At 39.5% G+C, this 21,658-nt stretch overlaps 1 protein-coding gene across 1 annotated transcript in view; it reads right to left on the reverse strand.

The window, feature by feature from the left end:
- LOC127425860 (inactive N-acetylated-alpha-linked acidic dipeptidase-like protein 2) overlaps positions 1 to 21,658 on the reverse strand; it is a 492,025-nt gene that overhangs the window by 37,489 nt on the left and 432,878 nt on the right. The window contains exon 13 of the mRNA XM_051672151.1: positions 4,855 to 5,053. Coding sequence (XP_051528111.1) covers positions 4,855 to 5,053 — 199 coding nt within the window. The remainder of the gene's footprint in view (positions 1 to 4,854; positions 5,054 to 21,658) is intronic.

Raw genomic sequence — 21,658 nt, forward strand, 5'->3', positions numbered from 1 at the left:
TAACCACGTACATAGACTATAGGCTAATTTTCCTTAAAATATCCTGTATTCACTGTGCATTCAAGAATCAATGGATGCATCCAAAAGCTGGAAAATTTTGCTTTCAGAGGCTGTATAAGGAGTTAGAATGAGATAAGGTTAATTTAAAACTTTTCAGTGAGACCTGTCCACATACATACATACATAGAGAATGTGGACATTTTTTTTTTTTTTTTTACACTTGGATCTCAGGAGGGTAATGTGTATGTACTGACCCCATTCACTTCCATTTTGAATGCCTCAGTTACCAAGATTTTTGCTTTTGTTAATTTATTTTTACATTTATTTTTTGTTTTTATGTAAAGCACTTTAAGTGTATGAAATGTGCTATATAAATAAACTTGCCTTGCCTAAGAGAGGGACCAGTCGAAATAATTTTTTTTGTGGTAATCAACTGTAAGGAAGTTCTTGGAAAAGGAGGATGCTGGAGCCGTCTTGACAAACGTAAACATTTATTGTTGCACTTTTCAATTGCACACAGTAAGGCCACTTTTCAGCAGTACACAAAAGGTTTGCTTTTCAGCTTCACACACAAACTTTGTTGGCTTTTCAGCTCAACACTACACATAAACTTTGTTGGCTTTCCAGCTCAACACACACACAGCTTCGTTGTAGCTCTCTCTCTCTCCCTGTGTCTCTCCTCGACTGCAGATCTTGTCGCGGCTTTATCTCTCGCCCGTTAACGCTGTAATCACCCACAGCTGGGTGAGATAATCCGCTGCAGGTGTCCATCCCGGCCTCGCTCCGCACAGTTGCCGCTCGGCCCTCCCTGCCTTCCACATCAACATTATGCCACAAATGTCAAATGAGCTTAACTTAACCTGGAACATTCAACCTGGAACATTCATGTAATTCTAAAATGATAGTCTGCTCAGTCTCAAATTGTTTTTAACAGAGGTGGGTAGTAACGCGCCACACTTACTCCATTACATTTACTTGAGTAACTTTTTGGAAAAAGATGTACTTTTACATCTGTCGTTACATTACTGGGTTTAATTTTAATTCATGCGTAATTTATTGAGAGATTACTGAATGGGACTTTTATGACAGCGGAAGTTCACACAGCTGCTTACGTTGTCACAGACTGTCACTCAAGGCGAGTCCATCACTGCTGCAGCATCGAGCTCTTCAAACAATGTGAAACACTTTCTTTGCTGTGCACAGTGAAAAAAGAATAGTGTCGTCATGCAATGCCTTCATTTAACACCAAGGCAAGCAGATATTTCAAGATTAAAATTGAAGCTCCAATTTAAGGATCACGTTGAGGTAAGTTGTGGCTCTAATGATAATGCAGGCTTTTCTGTGACATGGTGATGGTCATTTTCAGGGTGATTCTGTAAATATGGGTTCATATGACATCAGTTTTTATGTGTACATTTTTAAATCAGTGCAGCAATATATCAGTGCACTTTGTCCCGTGTACTGCATGTCATGAGCAGTATTTATGCACTTAACCCGTGCCCTCGTGAGGGTACTGGAAACTATTGTAGCTACAGGCTGATTAACTGTATAAATCCATGTAAACATCCAAGTTAAGTGTAAATGCTTTTTGCTCTGCCGTTCGCGTGATTGATAACTGGAGCATGAACAGACAGCATTTCTGCATGTGCACAGCGAGTCAGGCACGTGAGAGTTGTGCGGACGCAAGGTGATCGTATTGTGAAGAGAGTGTTGCACAACCGGGGTTATGGACCCTACGCAGGCTGCAGAATCTGCATTTAGGGAACGCCAGTACAGATGTACAGAACTAATGATCTAAATTCTTTTGGCACTGAAAACTGTAACTATACTGAACTAAGAACTAAAAGCTATGCAATAGCGAAAGTAGGCATTAATAAAGCATGATCTTGCTTTGGTTTACATTTCAGCATTATATATAATGTCCCTCTGGGACATTGTTCATGTTTTCACCGTAATAAACTACTAGAAAGGTTTCCAAACCTCTCTTCTTTTTGATAAATTCATCCAGATCTGACAAGAGCCCTTAAATGGATAGATCACCCAAAAATTTAAATTCTCTCATCATTTACTCACCCTTATGCCACCCCATATGTGTATGACTTTATTTCATCTGCTGAACTCAAATGAAGATTTTTAGAAGAATTTTGGTCCATACAATGCAAGTGAATGGGTGCCAACATGTTAAAGCTAAAAAAAAAAAAAAAAACATAAGTCAGCATAAATGTAATCCATAAGACTCCAGTGGATAAATAAATATCTTCAGAAGCGATGTGATAGGTGTGGATGAGAAACAGATCACTTTCACATTCTTCTTGTGTTTTTGGTGATTCTCTGCATATCGCCCCCTGCTGGGCAGGGAGAAGAAAGTCTAGCAAAAAATGACAAATATTGATCTGTTTCTCACCCACACCTATTGCATCACTTCTGAAGATATGGATTTAACTACTGGAGTCATATGAATTACTTTTATGATTCCTTTATGTGCTTTTTGGAGCATCAAAATTTTGGCATCCATTCACTTGCACTGTACTGACCTACAGTGCTGAAATATTCTTCTAAAAATCATAATTTGTGTTCTGCAGAAGAAAGGAAGTCATACATATCTGCGATGGTATAAGGGTGAGTAAATGATGAGAGAATTTTCTTTTTTTTTCTCCCAATTTGGAATGCCCAATTCCCAATGTGCTTTTTAAGTCCTCGTGGTCACATAGTGATTCGCCTCTGTCCAGGTGGCGGAGGACGAATCCCAGTTGTCTTCATGTCTGAGATCGTCAACATGCACATGCTATCACATGGCTTGTTGAGCGCGTTGCCACGGAGACATAGCGCGTGTGGAAGCTTCACGCCATCCACCGCGGCAACCATGATCAACTCACCACGTGCCCCACCGAGAATGAACCACGAGGAGGTTACCATGTGACTCTACCCTCCCTAGCAACTGGGCCAATTTGGTTGCTTAGGAGACCTGGCTGGAGTCACTCAGCACACCCTGGGATTCGAACTAGCGAACTCCAGGGGTGGTAGCCAGTGTATTTTACCACTGAGCTACCCAGGCCTATAACTATAATTTAATATTCTGTCATCATTTCCCTACCCTCATGTTATTCCAAACCCATGTGACCTTCTGTATTCTGTGGAACCCAAAAGATGTTAGACAGAATGTTAGGGACTGACAGTCTCAGTCATCATTCACTTTCAAAATATGGAGGAAAAAAAACACATTCACTGAAAGTAAACAGTGACTCTAAAATCTCCTCATGTTGCATGGAAGAATGAAAGTCATATGGGTTTGGAACAACATAATGGTGAATGATGACAGAATTTCCATTAATAATAATAATAATAATAATTATTAATATTCTGTTATACATGTTAAATGTGTATTATGTAATGGAATATAGGGGAATTAACGTCCATTATGTCATTTGTGAATGTAATGAGTTACTCACTACTTGAGTACTTTTTTAATTGGATAAGTTCTTACTCTTACTCAAGTAATTATTTTTGTTAGTACTTCTACTGTCACAGTCTGTCTTCCTCATGTCTTCTAGGACTCTTATTTTGGAGTTTTCCCCTGCACTACGTTTCCCAGAATTCACTGTCCTAATCACGTCTATCTGCTCATCATCATCCGCACCTGTCTTCCATTCCCTCATTAGTTTCCTTGTGTATAAATACCCTTTAGTTTTCTTCATCATTTATCAGTCCTTGAAGTATTATGTTGAGTTAGTGAAGTGTTTTGTTAAGATTTATTGTGTGTTCTGCTCCAGTGTTTGTGCCACTCCAGCGATTGTAATTAAAGGATTTTAAGACTCTTCCACTCCTAGACAACAACGTTACATCTACTTGAGTAATTATTTTTTTAACGTAATAGCACTTTTACATGAGTACAGTTTTTGGCTACTCTACCCACCTCTGGTTTTTAATCAGTGTAAATTATGCGTAAATACTCACTATACTCTGACAGTGCAAACTCTATAAAGGCTATTTGATCAAACAATGTCTTTATTAAACTAAAAATGTATGCAAAATGACAGATGTTAAGGGAATAGAATAATCAGAACATTAGATTACCTGTTCATTGTACCCATCTTCAGGTAAAAGTAGTGATATTTTAATTGTATCCGTCTTTGCATACTGCAGATTATGCAAAGACAATTCAATTAAAGTCCTCTATAATTGTCCAATTTAACTGCTCTTTTTGCTTCCTCCTTTGACTGCAACATCCACTCTGGGCTACTTTCAAGGCGATACATGAAGGCAGATAGAGCTATTGTGAACTGCACTACATAAAAAAATAAAAAATAATAATAAAAATTTTTTTTAAGGAGAATTCATGTAAGCACAGAAACGTGCTTGAGAGAAATATGTTAAATAATAATGTCTGTATGATACTCCGAGATTGTAATGTCACTTTTAAGTATTTGATGTATATGAAGGGAAAAGTATGATAAAATTAGGTCCTATGAAGGAATAAGTCTGCACTACACTTGCTGCATTTTTGAGTTCATTAAAGTGTTTTGAGATATTTTTGTGTTATTTATTTTTTCCCCTCTTATCAGTCCTCACAAGAAGCTTAATATTCAGCTTTCATACATCCCAGACACTCAATAATTAAATCTCATAAATCTTATTGTTTCCAAGTACATCAAAGTTTTCTACAAATGTTTCCCCAACACTTTTTACATTCTTTGAAATGTAAGGACTCTGTAAACCATGCTTTTGCATGAAAGACTCCATGGTATAAAAAAGGTATGTATTCATAAAACAGCAACAATGCTTGTGGAGTTCCATGTTTGTGAGTTTTTACATGAGTGAAACTTCAGCCACATGTGTGAAAAAGTTAAGCATTACCTGTAAAAACCAGGCGGTGGGTTTGGGATAAGGAAGCTTTTCTCCAGGTCACGGAGAACATCGTTGAGCATGCGTACATGGGCGGGATCTCTCTCTTTGGGGTCATTAGCAGGACGCATGAGCTCGGATTGAAAGAAGGCTGAGCTGTCCCTCAGAGACGCAGCAGCAGTTAGCAGGTCTGGTGTGCTCAATGGATCATCTAAAAAAGAACAGGACACATAAGAAAAAATTTAATATACTCAAAAACAACCTAAAAATCTCTATTTAAATACTGTATATATATATATATATATATATATATATATATATATATATAATTTAAATATATATATATATATATATATATATATAATTTAAATATGCATTAAGTCACCAAAACAAATATCGGAGGAATGTCACATGTTTATCATGCGTGTTCAATGAGCTTGTCTTATAGCACTCATTGTGCCCAATGGACGTCAAAGATTTGGAATAAGACGCACGAGTACTTTTATGATACATCCCTTATTTTAAGCTCTGAAGTGAGGCACAATCCTCTCCCAATGTCTTGAAAAGACAAAACGAGATATTCACTAAAACACCTATTGTGTTCCGCATAAGAAAGAAACTCATACGGATTGGGCATGACATGAGGGTGAGTAAATTATCACTAAACTATTCCTGATACATGATTTATACAAGTTTGTTTGCAGGAATGTTGTTCTGGGAACAATAAAGGACGTTGATGCAGGAACATGTCCAATGTGCCTTTCCCTTTATAACCTCAACAATATGTTTTACCCAATTTCTCCAGAAACATTGATATTAATAATTCACACTGTTGAAGATTAGCCATTCTGGCACAAAACGGTTGGCTAAATTGGGCTTTATGCATTGCAACCGCATTACAACCACATCTGCCTGTCACTCAAAGCAGCCTTTTATCCGATTTCAATTCATCCTCATGGACCTAATCGTCTCAGAAACGCCCCTCGTCACTGCACTTCACTTCCTTTGTTGTTAGCGGCAACTGTTTTGACAGCTTAGGTGCAACCCTCAAAACTCAAGCAGAGCACTGGCCCTCAAAATTAAACAGACTAGTATTTATTACCAACTTTGTGGGCTAAATAAAGACAAATCACTGGCGTACCTCCATCTGCCAGAAACAAAAGCTAGCAAATGACTCAGACACGAATGCTCATCCATTTCACAAGGTAAGTTTTGAAAAATGTGCTTCGACTGTGAATTAAAATGAGTATAACTTGAAATCTAATGACACCATTGCATCACTATATTGTGGGTTAATCTGATCCCAAGTTTTATGGCTTGAATTCAAAAGAACAAATTAAAAAACTCAGACACATTTTTGCTCTGCCTCGCAACTTGCTTACTCAAGCAAGCGTCTGTCAGGTGTTTAGGTAGGGCTGTTAAGAACTGTACAACCACTCCAAGGAAATGTCAGGGCTGTGACAGGTGGGTGTGCATTTTAACAGGCCAGTTCACCATGTTGCTAAGTTCAGGAATGTTTCACACAATTTCAGACAACAGAGACATTTACTAAAATTGAAATTCTGTTGGCAACACAGATGTGAAATGCTCTATTTATGAAATACAATTCTCATAACTATTAATTCATTACATTAGCATATTGAAATAACATTTTGGCATCCATTTACGCTGTTTTCAGTTGTTTTTTCACAATATGTAAAGATACGCTAGATGGACGTCTTTGACGTAGCGCCACATCTCGTTATTTCAGCACTTTGCGAAGGAGTGCCGGCCTTTTTTCAGACATTGTGTCAAGTTAAAATAACTTTTTTTTTTTTTCTCAAGAAACCTGCATTCTGTTCCATTCATAGCACTCTTGTCTAGGTTTTATTAATTTATTTTTGGTGATTTTTGCAATTAGGGGATGCAATAGTGGTGCAAAAATTACACACTTCACCTTTAAATAACAAATCAATCTTCTAAATAAAATTCAAGAACTTCAAATCCAAACTCAGTTAAACTCATATAAGAAAAGTTACTCCAAAGAATCTGACTCAACCATGCTCATTTTCTAGTGTAATTTCCACCAGGTATTTCTAAGTGCTATATTAAAGAAAAAAAATCACTTGCCAGTACAGACATAGGAGGCATCAGGAGACTTTTTTTTTTTTTTTTTTTTAAACAAATTACTCAATACTATTAGATATTATGAGAAAATAAAGTCATGATACACAGTGATGGAATACTGTGTGATTGAATACTACAGAGAAATGCAACATCCTTGCATACAACAGTTTTAAGGTTGAAATGTTCTTTTGTGTTGCTATATTCTCTCTCTCTGAATGGGTGTGTGTGAGAGAGTTAGAGATTTGGAGCATTTGAGAATATGTGTACAGTTCAACTCTTTGGAGGACTCTTCCATTCCACAAACTTCAACACACATGCATGCACCCACACACCCACACACTCACACTCTCTTTCTCTCTTTACCGCAGAATAAAAAACGCATGCCTTGCAGTATAATTGCTGTAATTCATCAGTCATTGTGACACAGAGACAGAAGAGGGCCCAGTAAAGCTGCCATGATCCCAACAGAGGTTTAGAGTTTCACAAATGAAGAAAAACTTAATCTTTATCACAGACATATCACCTTAGTGTTCCTGCATGTAAGTTTGTGCCAAGGTCTTCAGACAGTGACTACAGGAGGTGGGATGTAGGAAAGGAACGATGGACATTCCAGACAACAGGACAAACATGCAGGCACGAAATGACACACTTTCTCATTTATTATAAAAAAATTAAATATAAAAAAGGTAAAAAAAAAATCTAACATTTAATTCAATTTACAATTTACAACTCTACTCTATTCTGGCAAATGAACACTGGAACAGTCAGGGCACATAGTAAGCTGTTGGCCAAAAGCTGCAGAGAGTAAAACAAATTTAAAACAACTTATTTCTATCTTAACTGGAGAACTGCATTTTACTTTTGTTTTTGCACTAGCACAATCTTGTTTTGTTACAGTGTACCCTTCTTCTTCTTCACATAAAAGCCATACTAAAACATGCTGACATATTCTTCAAAGTTTTAAGAGCTGATTGTATTTTTTTCCCCATCAAAAAACACTTTATTTGAGCTACACATTCCATGACACTCATATCTAAACAGTGTATACAGAACAAATCTGACAGCTCCTTACTAAACTCATACCTAGATATGCCCAGTAGAATATTGTAAAGTATAAAATGTTAGCTAACAGATAAAACAACAGATGAATTCCCTACAAGGGCATTTTTGCCCTCACAGTTTCAATATCTAGGACATTTTATCACTGGTTCATTTCTGACCCTGGCTCTGTGTAAATGTGCAATACATTATTGCAATACTCTGTGCAAAAAACTAAACCATAGAACACTTTAGGCAGATTGTCCCTACTTTTAAAGTACTGTACATAATTTTGTATAAAAACGATTACTAAATAACCTGAAACCCTCCTGATCACAGCAATTTATCTTGCAGCGATCAAATAACTTTATTTCGAAAATTTCAGAAATCTGGCAGTCTTCACTCTGCTGAGTCACTCTGAAATAATCAGAACAACGAGCTGAATCTGAAGGGAACAAAAGATCTCAAAGGCAATTAGCCATGGCACTTTGATCTCACACAATTCATTACATTCCACATGAATACTGTCATTTCATGTGTCTCTGTGAAACTCCTTCCAAAACACATCATGAGGAGAGAGATTGTCCCAACCACCAAGAAATCTTCATCTATTAGCCCTTGCCTCTATCTTGTATATTTAAACACAAGATAAAATGAATCAGACTATGTGGCCATGAGGCTAAAACCATTCAGCCCAGATCAGTGGCCCTAGTAATCCCCAAAAATTTGATTGGCCACCCTGGTTGACACCCCTAAACTATGACTGGTCATCTTCAAAGTCAGAGGTATGACCTGCAATAAAACAAAATGTAGGCTATATTCAGAATGGTATAATACCATAATACTCTTAGTTCTGCAGTACTCTCACTGAGAACTTTATTAGGAACACCTGTACACCTACTGATTCTTGTGATTATCTAGTCAGCCAATCGTGCGGCAGCATTGCAATGCATACAATCATGCAGATACATGTCAGAAGCTTCAGTCAATGTTCACTTCAACCATCAGAATGAGGGAGAAATGTGATCTCATTGATTATGACAGTGCATGATTGTTGAGTATTTCTGTAACTGCTGATCTCATGGGATTTGCAAAAAAAAAAAAAAAAAAAAGATTCCAGTGAGCAGCAGTTCTGTGGACAGAAATGCCTTGTTGATGAGAGAGGTCAACCGAGAATGGCCAGACTGGTTCGAGCTGAGAGAAATGCTACAGTAACTCAGATAACCACTCTGTACAATTGTAGGGAGCAGATTAGCATCTCAAAATGCACAACACATGCTCAGTGAATGTATATAGTATACTGTGCACAGTATGCACATTTAATGTATATATAGAATATCCAGATGACATACTGAATTACATTTGCCATCTTATCAGGTAAGTTTGGAATAGAATACTAAATTACTGGTTATACACTGTAAACCATTTAAAAAAAATTGTATGTGAAACAGTAGGCATTATTCCTCAAAACATGTCAAACAGTAGTAGATATCTTTTAACAGTCCGACCAAATAATGAGTAAATTAGCATAATGTGCAAAGTATACATACTATATACTGCAGAAATAGAAAAACTATGTTAGTATGCTATTCTGAACATAGCCATAAATTGGAGTGGAAAGCAGTTTAAAAAAAAAATGACAGTGGACTTCACTCGAATGGAATTTGGCCCTTAGTAATTTGCATAATAATAATAATAGTAATGGGCAACCCTAGTCAAATAAGTATTGACAGAACCCCCCACACAGTAGAGCAGTATCTGATACAACTGCACAAGCACTGCATTTATACCTGAAAAGAGAACGAAAAGAATGACATACTTCTGGCAGCAAACAGGTGACATTTTGAGTAGACTTCATTCCTTCAATCAAAATTGTCTCAACTAATTCAAACACCCAGTTACACATACTTCACATTGCAGAACATCTGTTAGGAAACAGCTGGCCATGCCACTTACCAAATACATGAAAATGTGAGATCCAACATGCTTGCCAACATGTTTTCCTTTCCAAACAGTGACAGCAAAATTACTTAATGGGCTACATTCACACAGTCAGTGTTTGGGACTGATATACGTATTAAGTAACAGGTGACTCTCAAATTGTCCTGTACACACAACTGCAGACAGGTGTAGATTGAATAATGGGTCTCATTCATGAAACTTTCGTAAATATGAGTAAAATGGGCCTTCCCAAAAACTTTCCGCCGGATTCACAAATGCTTCATACTCACCAGGTTTGTTAGTACAAATTGTGTATGTTAGTGAATTGAAATTGGACTTTGATCTAGTTTTAGCACAAGCAGGAAATAAATTAGGACAGTTGGGGGATCCAGCCAATGTCCCTGCAGCTGGAACTACTATAGGTGGAATCCCAACATCTGACTTTCCCAAGAGGTTTCCCCCAGCTAAATCATTGGCAAGTATAAAAGTGACTAGTCTTGAGGTAAGATGGAGACGATGTAAAGGCACTTCCACAAACCCCATCTCAAACCCTCTAACCAGTACAGGAGTTCCAGTAGCAGTATTGTCAGCCAAAGGCAAAATTCCTTCCAACAGAAAAGATTGGGCAGCCCCGTTGTATCTGAGGATATGTACAGGAACATAATTCTCAGAACCAGGTAAACACACAGTCCCTACAGTGAGAAATGCTCCATCTCAGACTTATCACTCTGTTTAGGTCGCTTTTTAACAAGCTGAGCGGGACTATTACTCACACATGGTGTAGTACTGTAACTAAGCCAACAGGTTTAGCAGACTTTTTTCTTTTTATGAACACAATACTCAGAAATGTTATGTCCTGGCTTTCTGCAATAAAAGTAAACCATCTCTCCTTTTGTGCGTGTAGTGTAACCAATATTATCAGCGGATAATATTCTGACGTGTTACAGCCGCTTTAATATTGACCAGACCACTCAGCTTAGATCGGTGCAAATCATTTGAATGACTGATTGAACTTCGGTTAGTAAGAACAAACTTGTCTGCCATAAGAGCAGCATCTAACAATTTACTCACTTTACTCATTTAAATACATAGCTACAGCATTTGGGACACAATTTTTGAATTCTTCCAAGAGGATCAGCTCTCTAAGCTGTCCTTTAGTGGTCACTTTCATTTAAGTACACCAACAATCAAACATTTTCTTTCTGACAAACTCCACATAATCACACATCATATTTTAAAAAAAAAATCTCTGATGATATGCCTCAGGTGCTAATTCATAAGCCTGCAATATAGCGGATTTAACAGTTTCGTACTCACCACTCTGTTCAACAGTTAGTGCCGAGTACACTTCCTGTGCTCCTCCTGTTGACACACATTGTAACAACAATGTCCAAGATTCTTCAGACCATTTCAAAGACCTTGTAACACGTTCAAAATGACAGAAATATTTTTCTACCTCATTCTCTGAAAATGGCAGAACCATTCTCATGTTATTGTAAACATCAACAACAGGTGTAGCAGGCACTGGTTCAGTAAATGGCACAGAATGAGACATCAGACTGAAGTTTCAACTGCAGGGATGCAAACACATGTATGGTGAAAAAAAAAGAGATAAGCATGATGTCATAACCCTGTGACGAAGGCCTGTGCTATATGCTTAAATAGGAAATTCTATTTAATATAGTCAGATCAATAAGAGATGGACAGATGTTTAGTAAATTGAGTTTTTTATTTTAAGAACTACAAAATAACACAAGCAAAAATGTCAAACACTTGCTGGTTTTAGATGCTGAAATGTAAAAATTTGCTGATTTGTTTTGGTCATATACAAAAGGTAAATTAAATATATTTGAGTTTTACACTGACCAAACAAGAAAAAAAATAAAGACTTTTGAAAACTTCCTAAGGCCTTTACTTGAGGGAAAAGAATTCAGTGCTTGAGGAAACTGAATTCAGCACTTTTTAAGACCTGCAGAAGCTCTGTAATGGAAACATGCTAACACCAACATATAGGCCTGTTTGGGAACCAAAACGACAATGAAAATAAATTTAAGGTCTAAGGAGAGCTACATCCCATATACTGAATAATGTGCTGTTGTAATGTCAGCTACAATGTCAGCAACTTTTTTGAAAGTCATTCAGTGGGAAAGTTTGCCTTACTGATTTCAACTCAGTTGTGGTATCAAGCTTTAGCCATGACTACTTCCAACTGCATCCAACTGTTGCACAAGAAGTGCATCACTTTCTTCAAATTCTCTCATTCTGAAAATAAAAGCAGAGTTGAATGCGTATAGCATAACGGCATGATAACCAAGTTAACTTATCTAATGTTAAAAGATTTAATTGTAACGCTACATGTCCACTTGTTCATTGAGAATTGTTTTGCTGACCGTGCCTCCATAATATTGTGGAATTTTTAGAACTGCTAACGTTAGATCACGAAAGCTAGCATAGCTCAAAGATGTTGGTGTGACTACAGTACCGATAGGAGCTATGTCAGTACGAAGTTAAATCATCTTCAACTTTTCTCGCCGTACGGCTAACTAAATAAATGGGATCCGTCAAGTTTATTTTACAAGTGGAAATTAATCTGGCGTAAGAGAAGCTGCTCTGACACGGATTGCAATTAACTTTAGCTAAAAAGACATAATATACATACCCTACAGAGCTAATGATGTTAAGTCAAAACCATACAATAGTCAGCCAACAGAAAAAAGCGAATGTCCTTACCTCAGGTGATGTCGCCACTCTCTGCTCGAAATGAGGCACCAAACAGTGCAGGGAGAGAGCGGTGTGTTCAAAGGCAAACTTCCTAGCGTTTGCTGCCGTGCCAGGTCCAATGAGACTGGAGTAAACAACCACGTGATATAATGTTTTGACAGTTGAGTAGAATTTTTTGCTCAGTGCAGTTCACTCATATGAGTGTGACAGAAATACACCATAGGAATCGTTAAGGAGACTCGACACCCCCCCCCCACCGCCCAAAAAAAAACTTTGGATCTGGACGATTCACACAAATCACCCAAATTGATGTGAAAAAAGCGACATTCACCGAAAAGTGAGTTGTTTGCATCCTTGCAACTTTTTTAGCAGTCAACTCTATCTAGAGTTTTTTCAATTGAAACTCTCTTTCCTCCCTTTCTTTTTCAAATTGTAGCTCCAACTTTTGCATCTCTAATTGTTGTTGTAATTTCATTACTTCAAAATCTTTTCTAACTCTCTCTTTCAACGCACATGCATCACGCTCGGCACAAAGCTTTTCCGCGTCAACTATTTTTCTTGTAAAGACGTTTTCTTAAACTTTACTTCCCTGTCAATATCATAAAGAGGAGACATTAAAGATTCTTCAGGACCAATAGATTCAGTTCTTACCTCTAAAACACCCCGTTCAATGAGTGCTCTCTTCAAAGTTTTTATGAGAGTTTCTTTAAACATCCTATCATTACTAGTTTTCTCAATGCTAAAATGCTAGGCAACCTGCAACAGCTGTTCCTTCATTTATCTCTCCAGCAATATTTCTGAAGGGAACGCGAAGAAATCTTTGATTATCGAAGACATTTTTGCTAGAAAAAAGTAAGTAAAGCTTACACGAGACAAGACAACAGCACAAACAAACGTGTGAGACACCGCTACGGACTACAGCGTCAAAACTACAAATCCCATAAGACACTTCACCAGGGACCATCAAAGTGTTAAACACACAAATCCTGTTCCTCCACACAAAAGTTGCAAATCCTACCTAATTACAAAAAATTGTAGGACCAGTAAGACTTACCACAAGTTGGCCAAACATCCTTTTCGCACTATTGGTAGTCATAAATGAAGCAACACAGACACGGAAAGTAGCAAAACAAAATGTCACCTTAATGAGCTAAAAATGAGAGACTCCAGTTCCTAACTATTAAACACAAAGCTAACTAAACCTATCTAGTCTTCAAACGTGTACCAGTCTCACAGCGTCATTAAATGCTGAACTCAAGGACAATTGGTATTCCAAACCAAAAGCCTGAAGCGTAACCTGGGCAGAGATTTAAACCTCCATCCAGGATAACCTTCAAAAATAAGAAAGGCAAAACAACAAACAAAAAACAACAAATAGTGTCCTGATGGAAGGATTGTAAATACAACCCAGCTGAAGAAACTCTAACTAACCGAAGGCTACCAATTTACACAGATGAACACTGAAAACATCATATACTCACCCATACATGCAGTATCCCGGACAAGCCTACAATTTTATGTTACGACCAGCTTGTTCCAGGCCGCATCATAAAAGAGAGGTCACTCTAACTAAAGTAATAAAAACTTTTAAAATAAATAAAAGTGGTTTTATTTTTAACAACAATAAATACAAATAATAACAAACAGAAGTCTAGGGTTCAGCAAAAATAAAATGTTAACAAAGTATCTTCTGGAACTACATTGTTAAGGAGCCTATGAATAAAAGGACCAAAACAAAACAAAATGTGACATCTTGATAGAGAACCCCTCCTGAGAGAGCCTGTCCCATAGAATGCCACCCCTTCACAAATGAAACTAAGTTACTTAAATACCCCACTTCTCTAATGATCAATTAACACTTGGGCAAATAAGAATCTCCCGCACCCCACCACCAGGAGGCAGAGAGATGCTACTCAGGCTCACAAGTGCATTCACATAGTAAAATATTAATTTAGCAAACACTTGCATCTAAAAAGAAAGTGAGGAACTTACAGTTATTTGCTGTCATCAGAGGTTCTTTTGTGAATTAGTCAAAGAGGTCAATAAAAATGGTTTGACATGAAGCTTTAGTGTAAAAAAAATGTTAGTTCATGCCAGCGTCATTGGAGAAACTTTTCGAGTAAATCCAAGACTGTACAGTGATATAGCCTACTTAGTAACAACAGTAACAATCTTCAAAAAACTTGATAGAATGTCTGTAGAAGGTCTTTGACTGGAAGGCTGTAAGATACTACAGATTTAAAAGCTATATACGACAATGTGAAGGCTTTTTTTTTTCATTGTATTGTTTACACACCTGCCTGTGTCAACTGAGCGCAATTTACCGATGCCTATTCTAAATTATGAAATCTTAATAAAAGAGCTTAAGTTAAATAATAATAATAATAAAAAGTCCAGCCAGTCATGTTAGAGGGCATTATTTTTGTTTTTGTTTTTTCTCGAGAAAATCAAACGCAAACCCATATCAAGAACTTCTGCTGGAAATAATCAATGAGTTGTGAAAAAAATATACTTAAAATAAATGCAAGCAGCAAAGAAACGTTTCTAAATAAAAGCTTTTTTCTTTTTTTATTATTTGTTAATTGTTAAGGTTAAGTTCGCTCATTTATTTATAAAAAATTTTTTTATTACTTCTTTAATTTTACTTCTATCAAAATGTAGTCACGGCAGTTTGTCTGAAAGAACACATGTTTGGATGTCTTACGCACGATTTACACATGGTCGGGAGCAGGTGTAAATTTTGTTCGTGCCAACTAACGTTTTGAAAATACTAAAACTTTCAAGAATCAGAAAATGTACACCAGAACGGCTTTACGAACGATTTACAAAAAAATTCGTTCTGCTCGTGTTTCTTGAATGTGGCCCAATGTCTCTATGAACAGATAACCAAAGCCTCCTTTTCTAACTTGCAATAACCTGTAATAATGCCTGTAACCACATTGACAGATAACGATAGTAAATTTCAAGACTTTGTATTGTGTCTTTCACTTATCACGCGTAGTTTTCATTCTCTCAAATATGCAGCCACAAACTATGATTCTGTCCAGTTCATTCTTAGTTTTTGTCTTGTATTTTGACCACACAATACTGCTGTTTTAATTTTTCATGACTTGAGAAGTTGACAGCTGTAATGCTAGTGATTGTCAGCAAGGAATACCCTGTTAAGCGCATACCTTATGCCAAATATAAACTCACTGAGCACTTTATTAGGAACACTTTGGTGCCAGACGTGGTCTTCTGCTGTTGTAGCTCATCCGCCTCAAGGTTCGAATTGCTGGGCATTCTGAAATGCTATTTTTCTCACTACGATTGTACAGAGTGGTTATCTGAGTTACCATAGCCTTTCTGTCAGCTCGAACCAATCTGGCCATTCTCCGCTGACCGCTCTCATCAACAAGGCATTTCCGTCTGCAGAACTGCCACTCACTGGATGTTTTTTGTCCAAACTCTAGAGATTGTTGCGCATGAAAATCCCAGGAGATCAGCAGTTACTGAAATACTCAAACCAGCCCGTATGGCACCAACAATCATGCCACGGTCGAAATCGCTGAGATCACATCCCCATTCTGATGGTTGATGTGAACATTAACTGAAGCTCCTGGCCCATATCTGCATGATTTTATGCATTGCACTGCTGCAACACGATTGGCTGATTAGATAATCACATGAATAAGTAGATGTACAGGTGTTCCTAATAAAGTGCTAAGTGAGTGTATGTCAGTGACATGACAGATAACTAGTTGTCGACGTTTTGCTCATACAGTGCATATCCATTGATCTCACACTCCAAATAAGTCTGTGAGTCCTGAAAATTTAATGTCCCTTCAGTTACAGAATGCAGTTGTCACTCTCTTTCATATCCAAACAGTGTTAACAGAACCATATTTAGTGCTCCAAACAGGACTGACAACCGGATTGTGTTGCTGTGTAAACAGTCAGTCTTCAGTCTTTCTGCCCTGCTGCAATTGAGACAGTAAAACAAAAGATCTAATGTGTGTTTGGTGCATGTCTGATGAAATATCAGTACTGCACAGCATTAAAGGCTTTACAAGTCTCCATGTAGCAGGATTATGTAGCAATTACATTTCTCACCTGTCCTATTCTGGGTCTTCATGAATATTTAAACACAAAGGCAAACTGCTCCAGCGGCAAGAAAGAACAGCCTCAGAGGGGGAGCTTTGACTCTCTCTGTAGAGGTGACAATCGGGTGTACCTGGGAGCCACTGTATAATAATTTAACATCATTTAAATCTCTGAAATCCAATTTTGCAAGTTTTTGAAAATGAAGGGAACATTTGGAAATGAAAGCTTGTCAAAAGCTCATTACTACCCCTGGGTTTCTTTACTCTGATGAAGTAGGACAGATAAATGCTGGCCTCTCATAAGAATATTCTCCCTTTTTATTCTACATCTACGGTAGCGCTGTTTGTAAAAATGGATAGCCAATCAGTTCTGAAGTTTATAATCTAATTTGATGAGCCCAGAAAATTTTAATTTTACAAATGCAGAAATCAAGGTCATTCTCCCACCACCCCTGTAAGCTGTGGTAGAAGGATCGATACGTCCACCCAAACAGATGATCTCTCCATAAATAATCTTTACGGGAGGACGGGCTGGCACAGAACTGACTCAGGCTGCAATGGTGAGTTACATCCTCAAACAGACTCACAAATTCTTGGCAACATACTGCACATTTGTTATAAACTAGTGGTCTTCAACCTTTGTGAGGCCAAAGACCCCATGATGGACAGAGTGAAGGAGCAGGGACGCCCATTACATATTGCATTAAATTGAGTGTTGCATTTTCAGGCAACATTTTAGTAGTAAGTACCAGTGCCAGAGCAATTTCACAATTTCAATACCTAAGCAAAAAAAAAAAAAAGTAAAAAAAAAAAGAAAAGAAAAAAAAAGTAAAAAAAAAAAGAAAAGAAAAAAGAGAGCAACATGCTCTTGTAGACACTACTTAAGCTTATTTAAAAAGTTTAATATTAACCTAAATATTCAATTAAAAGAATGGATGTTGAGAGGGATGTTGCATTGATGTTTCCTAATTAAGTTAACATTGCTTCAAGTTGTTTAAAGTAATTATTCAGGTAAATAGCAATAATAATAAAGATGTAAGCGTGACATAAACTAAGAACAGAAATAAAAAAGACAGATTTACTTTTCAATATAGCAATAAGCAATTTTTTTTAAAAAATTGTATGAGTATTGTTGTTTGATTAACATTAACAACATAATAGACAGCCGCTGCAAGGGACTGATATTTTGACCCACATTTTTTTTTTTTTTTTTTGCATTTACCTACATTTGTAAAGTAAAATCTCAGATGACATGAAAATGAAGCACATTTGACCGCTTACAGTGTGTTCGCAGCTGCATTTACCAAGAGAATCAACAACATTTCTGTGGAAAAGGGGTAAAATAGCATGCACTCAAATAAGCAGTATCTGAATGCAGTCTGTCAGTCAGACTGCGTGCGGGTATACTGAATTGAGTCGATACTCGGTACTGTTGAAAACTGGTATCTTTTTTATGTTAGTATCGACTTGGTATCACCACTTTTGACAGACCTACTTGTACATTACATTGTAAATTTACTTAATACATTTTAATGATGGAGGACCAATGAAAAATGTAGCTTTGTTTCCATTTTTTATTATTATTTTCATATCAAACAATAATTGGCATACCCCCTGCAATACCCCCGCGGACCCCTGTTGAAAGCCTGAGTATGTGAGCGGTGCAGAGTGTAGGCAGAGCAGGGTGTGGAGTTATGTGATTTTGTCTGGAGTGAAGATGGAGCATCTGTATTTTCTAGGGGTGTAACGGTTCTCGGTAAAAAAAAAAAAACTTACCGTATGGTTCACCACCCATGGTTCGGTAAGCATTGGCACCGCAATTCACCACACAGTTTATTGATGCATCTGAAGCACAAGGTTTGGCGAAGAAAACAAAGCATCAAAAAGACAAGCGCAGTTCCAACCTACGCTTATACCACTGAATGGATGTTTAAATTGATACACTCTGCCTGTTTTTCACGTGGGTCAACTTGATGACATCATGGTTCTGCACGCGTTGTTTGTAGTTAAAAATGGCAAGCGGAGAGAAAGAGCCTCTGATAGAGAAGCCCCTGAATTAATCAAGTCTCCTATTTGGGAACATTTTCTTTTTGCAGTCAATTACAACAGCGATGGTCAGAAATCAATATAAAGAATAATTTACGCCGACATCACCCAGGGAAAGATAGCACGATGTGCGCACAGAGCCGCAGGTGAGTTGAAACTGCACACACTCCCTTCTTTTTTTAAGCAAGTACTCAGTGATAATTTTGACAGATTTGAAACAATAACTAAAGCGCTTGGGCTGTTCATTGCCAACGACTGGTCAGCATATGATTAAAACACTCGAGCCATGTCACAACATCCCTTCTCATATCCATTTTTATAGGTTATTCCTTCAATAGTAATGTAGGCTACAGCTTCCGAATGTTGAATATATGTTGAGTTGAGTTTAAAATGCACTTTGTTTGTTACGTATTTAATAGTGCAGGTATTACTTTAAAATGTTGATTAAGTAATAACAGAAAAGGGTTTTTTAGTTAAGGATCTTAATGAAAATGAACCATGGTTTTACTATAATAATATTGTAATAACTGTGACTGAAATAACAATGACTGCTGTCAACATGGTTCCCTATCTGTTACTCACTCGACGTTGTGTCGATGAAGTGACACTAGGGGTCACTCTTGGGAGCCCGAAACACCTCTGGTCTTTGATAAAAGGCCAATGAAAATTGGCGAGTGGTATTTGCATACCACTCCCCCAGACATACGGGTATAAATGGAGCTGGTATGCAACCACTCATTCAGATTTTCTCTTTGGAGCCGAACGGTCGATGTTCATTGAGCTGACTTTTCATTCACCTCTGCTGGAACTGACAGCGCATTTCAGCGGCTTCTCCCTCCTCTGCACTGGTGCACTGCAGAGAATGCCCCTGGGCACTTCGGCAGAAATAAAAGTGTATATTTCTCTAACAGAGCGGCACACACGGAACGTCTTTTTAAAGACGCGTCTTTTTAAAGATGCCTTTCCGTTTGTGTGTTATTCCTGGTTGCGGTTGTTATCTCTCAACTTATAATGGTCACGATCGCTGTCTTTCGTATCTGGGCGCGACCCACGTGAAGACAGCATTCGTGGATGGATCATGTACTCATTGCGAGAACATGACCATGGCAACATTGCGGTCGCAGCTTGCCTTCGTAAGAAAGCAAGCCACCCCAGCAGCTCCCCACCTCGGTCCTTCTACCTATGGGTATGAGGCCAGCGCGGCTAGCACTGGGGGCGATTTGGGGACCCCAATGGGACCACCTCTGCCGGGTATCCCCCCACAGACCTCCCATTGCCCAGCACGATCGTCTGCCCTGATCGGGCTTCCAGATGAGTCCGCCGGCTCAACTCACGGCGTGTTCGACCTCTTGTTCGGAGCCCGCGAAGCTGATGAGCTCTCGAGCGCAGCATCGGAGAGCGGGCTTGTCCAGTCGGACGCGGAAGCCTCAGCTGGGCTCCCCCCCTCGGGTACAGTCGCCCAGTCACAGGCTGATGCGGAAATGACGGACATGCTTTCCCGGGCAGCCGCGATCATCGGGCTAGAGTGGAACCCTCTGCTCTCCCCTGAACCCTCACGGCTCGATGATTGGTTCCTGGGCTTGCAGCACCACTCACAAACACACCCGCCCCAGTTCCTTTCTTCCCAGAAGTGCACGAGGAGCTGACAAGGTAGCGGGAGGCACCTTTTACTGCCCGGTTCCGATTTTTCAGCTCCCCCGCCCTCACTACCCTCAATGGTGGGGCGGCCATGGGCTATTCGTCGATTCCCCCGGTGGATAAGGTGTTCGCGGTGCACCTATACCTGCAGAGCGCCGCCACCTGGCGCGGGTGCCCAAAGCTCCCGTCCAAGGCCTGAAGGTTTACGTCATCCCTGACGGACAAAGCCTACAGTGCTGCTGGACAAGCCGCCTCCGCCCTGCACGCCATGGCTCTCCTGCAAGTCCACCAAGCCAAGGCACTAAAGGAACTGCATGAGGGTAGTTCCGCCCCGGGATTGATGCATGAGCTGCGCTCGGTGACCGACCTCGCTCTCCAGGCGACGAAGGTCATGGCGCGGTCTCTCGGGCGGGCAATGTCCACCTTGGTGGTCCAGGAGTGCAACCTTTGGCTCAACCTGGTCGAGATGGGAGAGGCCGACAAGGCACGGTTCCTTGCTGCCCCCATTTCCCAGGTTGGCCTATTTGGCAACACCGTCAAGGACTTTGCCCAGCAGTTCTCGGCGGTGAAGCAGCAGACGGAGGCTATCCGGCACATCCTGCCCCGGCACGGCTCAAGATCCTGCACCCCACCTGCTCATCGCCAAGGGCGTCCCCCTGCGGTGACTGCACCGGCTCCGCCGCAGCCCGCCCCTGTGGCACAGCCCCGGCGTGGAGCCCACCGCAGGAAGCAGATGCCACCCGTCTCACGGCCGGCTGCCAAGAACCCGCGAAAGGCTTCGAAGCACCCCTGAGACTGGCAACCCTGGGATGACGAAACCCACTGCTTTGGAGCTGGTAAGCAGACCACTCCATCCCCTGGTGGAGGGCCGGGAGGAGAATCTTTTGTTACCTTTTCATTTAATTTTGCCGCATGCCCAAGTGGCTATGGTACCCAAGAGTTCAGCAAAAGAGCGGTTTCCTTGTTCCCTGGGTCACATATCAGGTGTGCACGGCTGTCATCACTACCACCATCCACCATTACATTTTGGCAGGTTTGGCGCTCCAGCGGCGGTCTCCCCGCCCCTGTGCGCCCAACTGTGGCACAAATCCGCCACTGATGTGACAGTCTCCAGGGGTCACGAGGACAGGCCTCTTCCTCCCCCATCCCAGGCTGTTCCAGTGGTGGTCAGAAGGAGCCAGGTAAGTGCTTCGATGTCCCTGAACTCAGCACGGCCACAACACGGTGTGGCACCTCAGGCTGTG

The sequence above is a fragment of the Myxocyprinus asiaticus genome, chromosome 35 (assembly GCF_019703515.2).
Source record: "Myxocyprinus asiaticus isolate MX2 ecotype Aquarium Trade chromosome 35, UBuf_Myxa_2, whole genome shotgun sequence".
In the NCBI taxonomy this organism is placed as follows: domain Eukaryota; kingdom Metazoa; phylum Chordata; class Actinopteri; order Cypriniformes; family Catostomidae; genus Myxocyprinus; species Myxocyprinus asiaticus.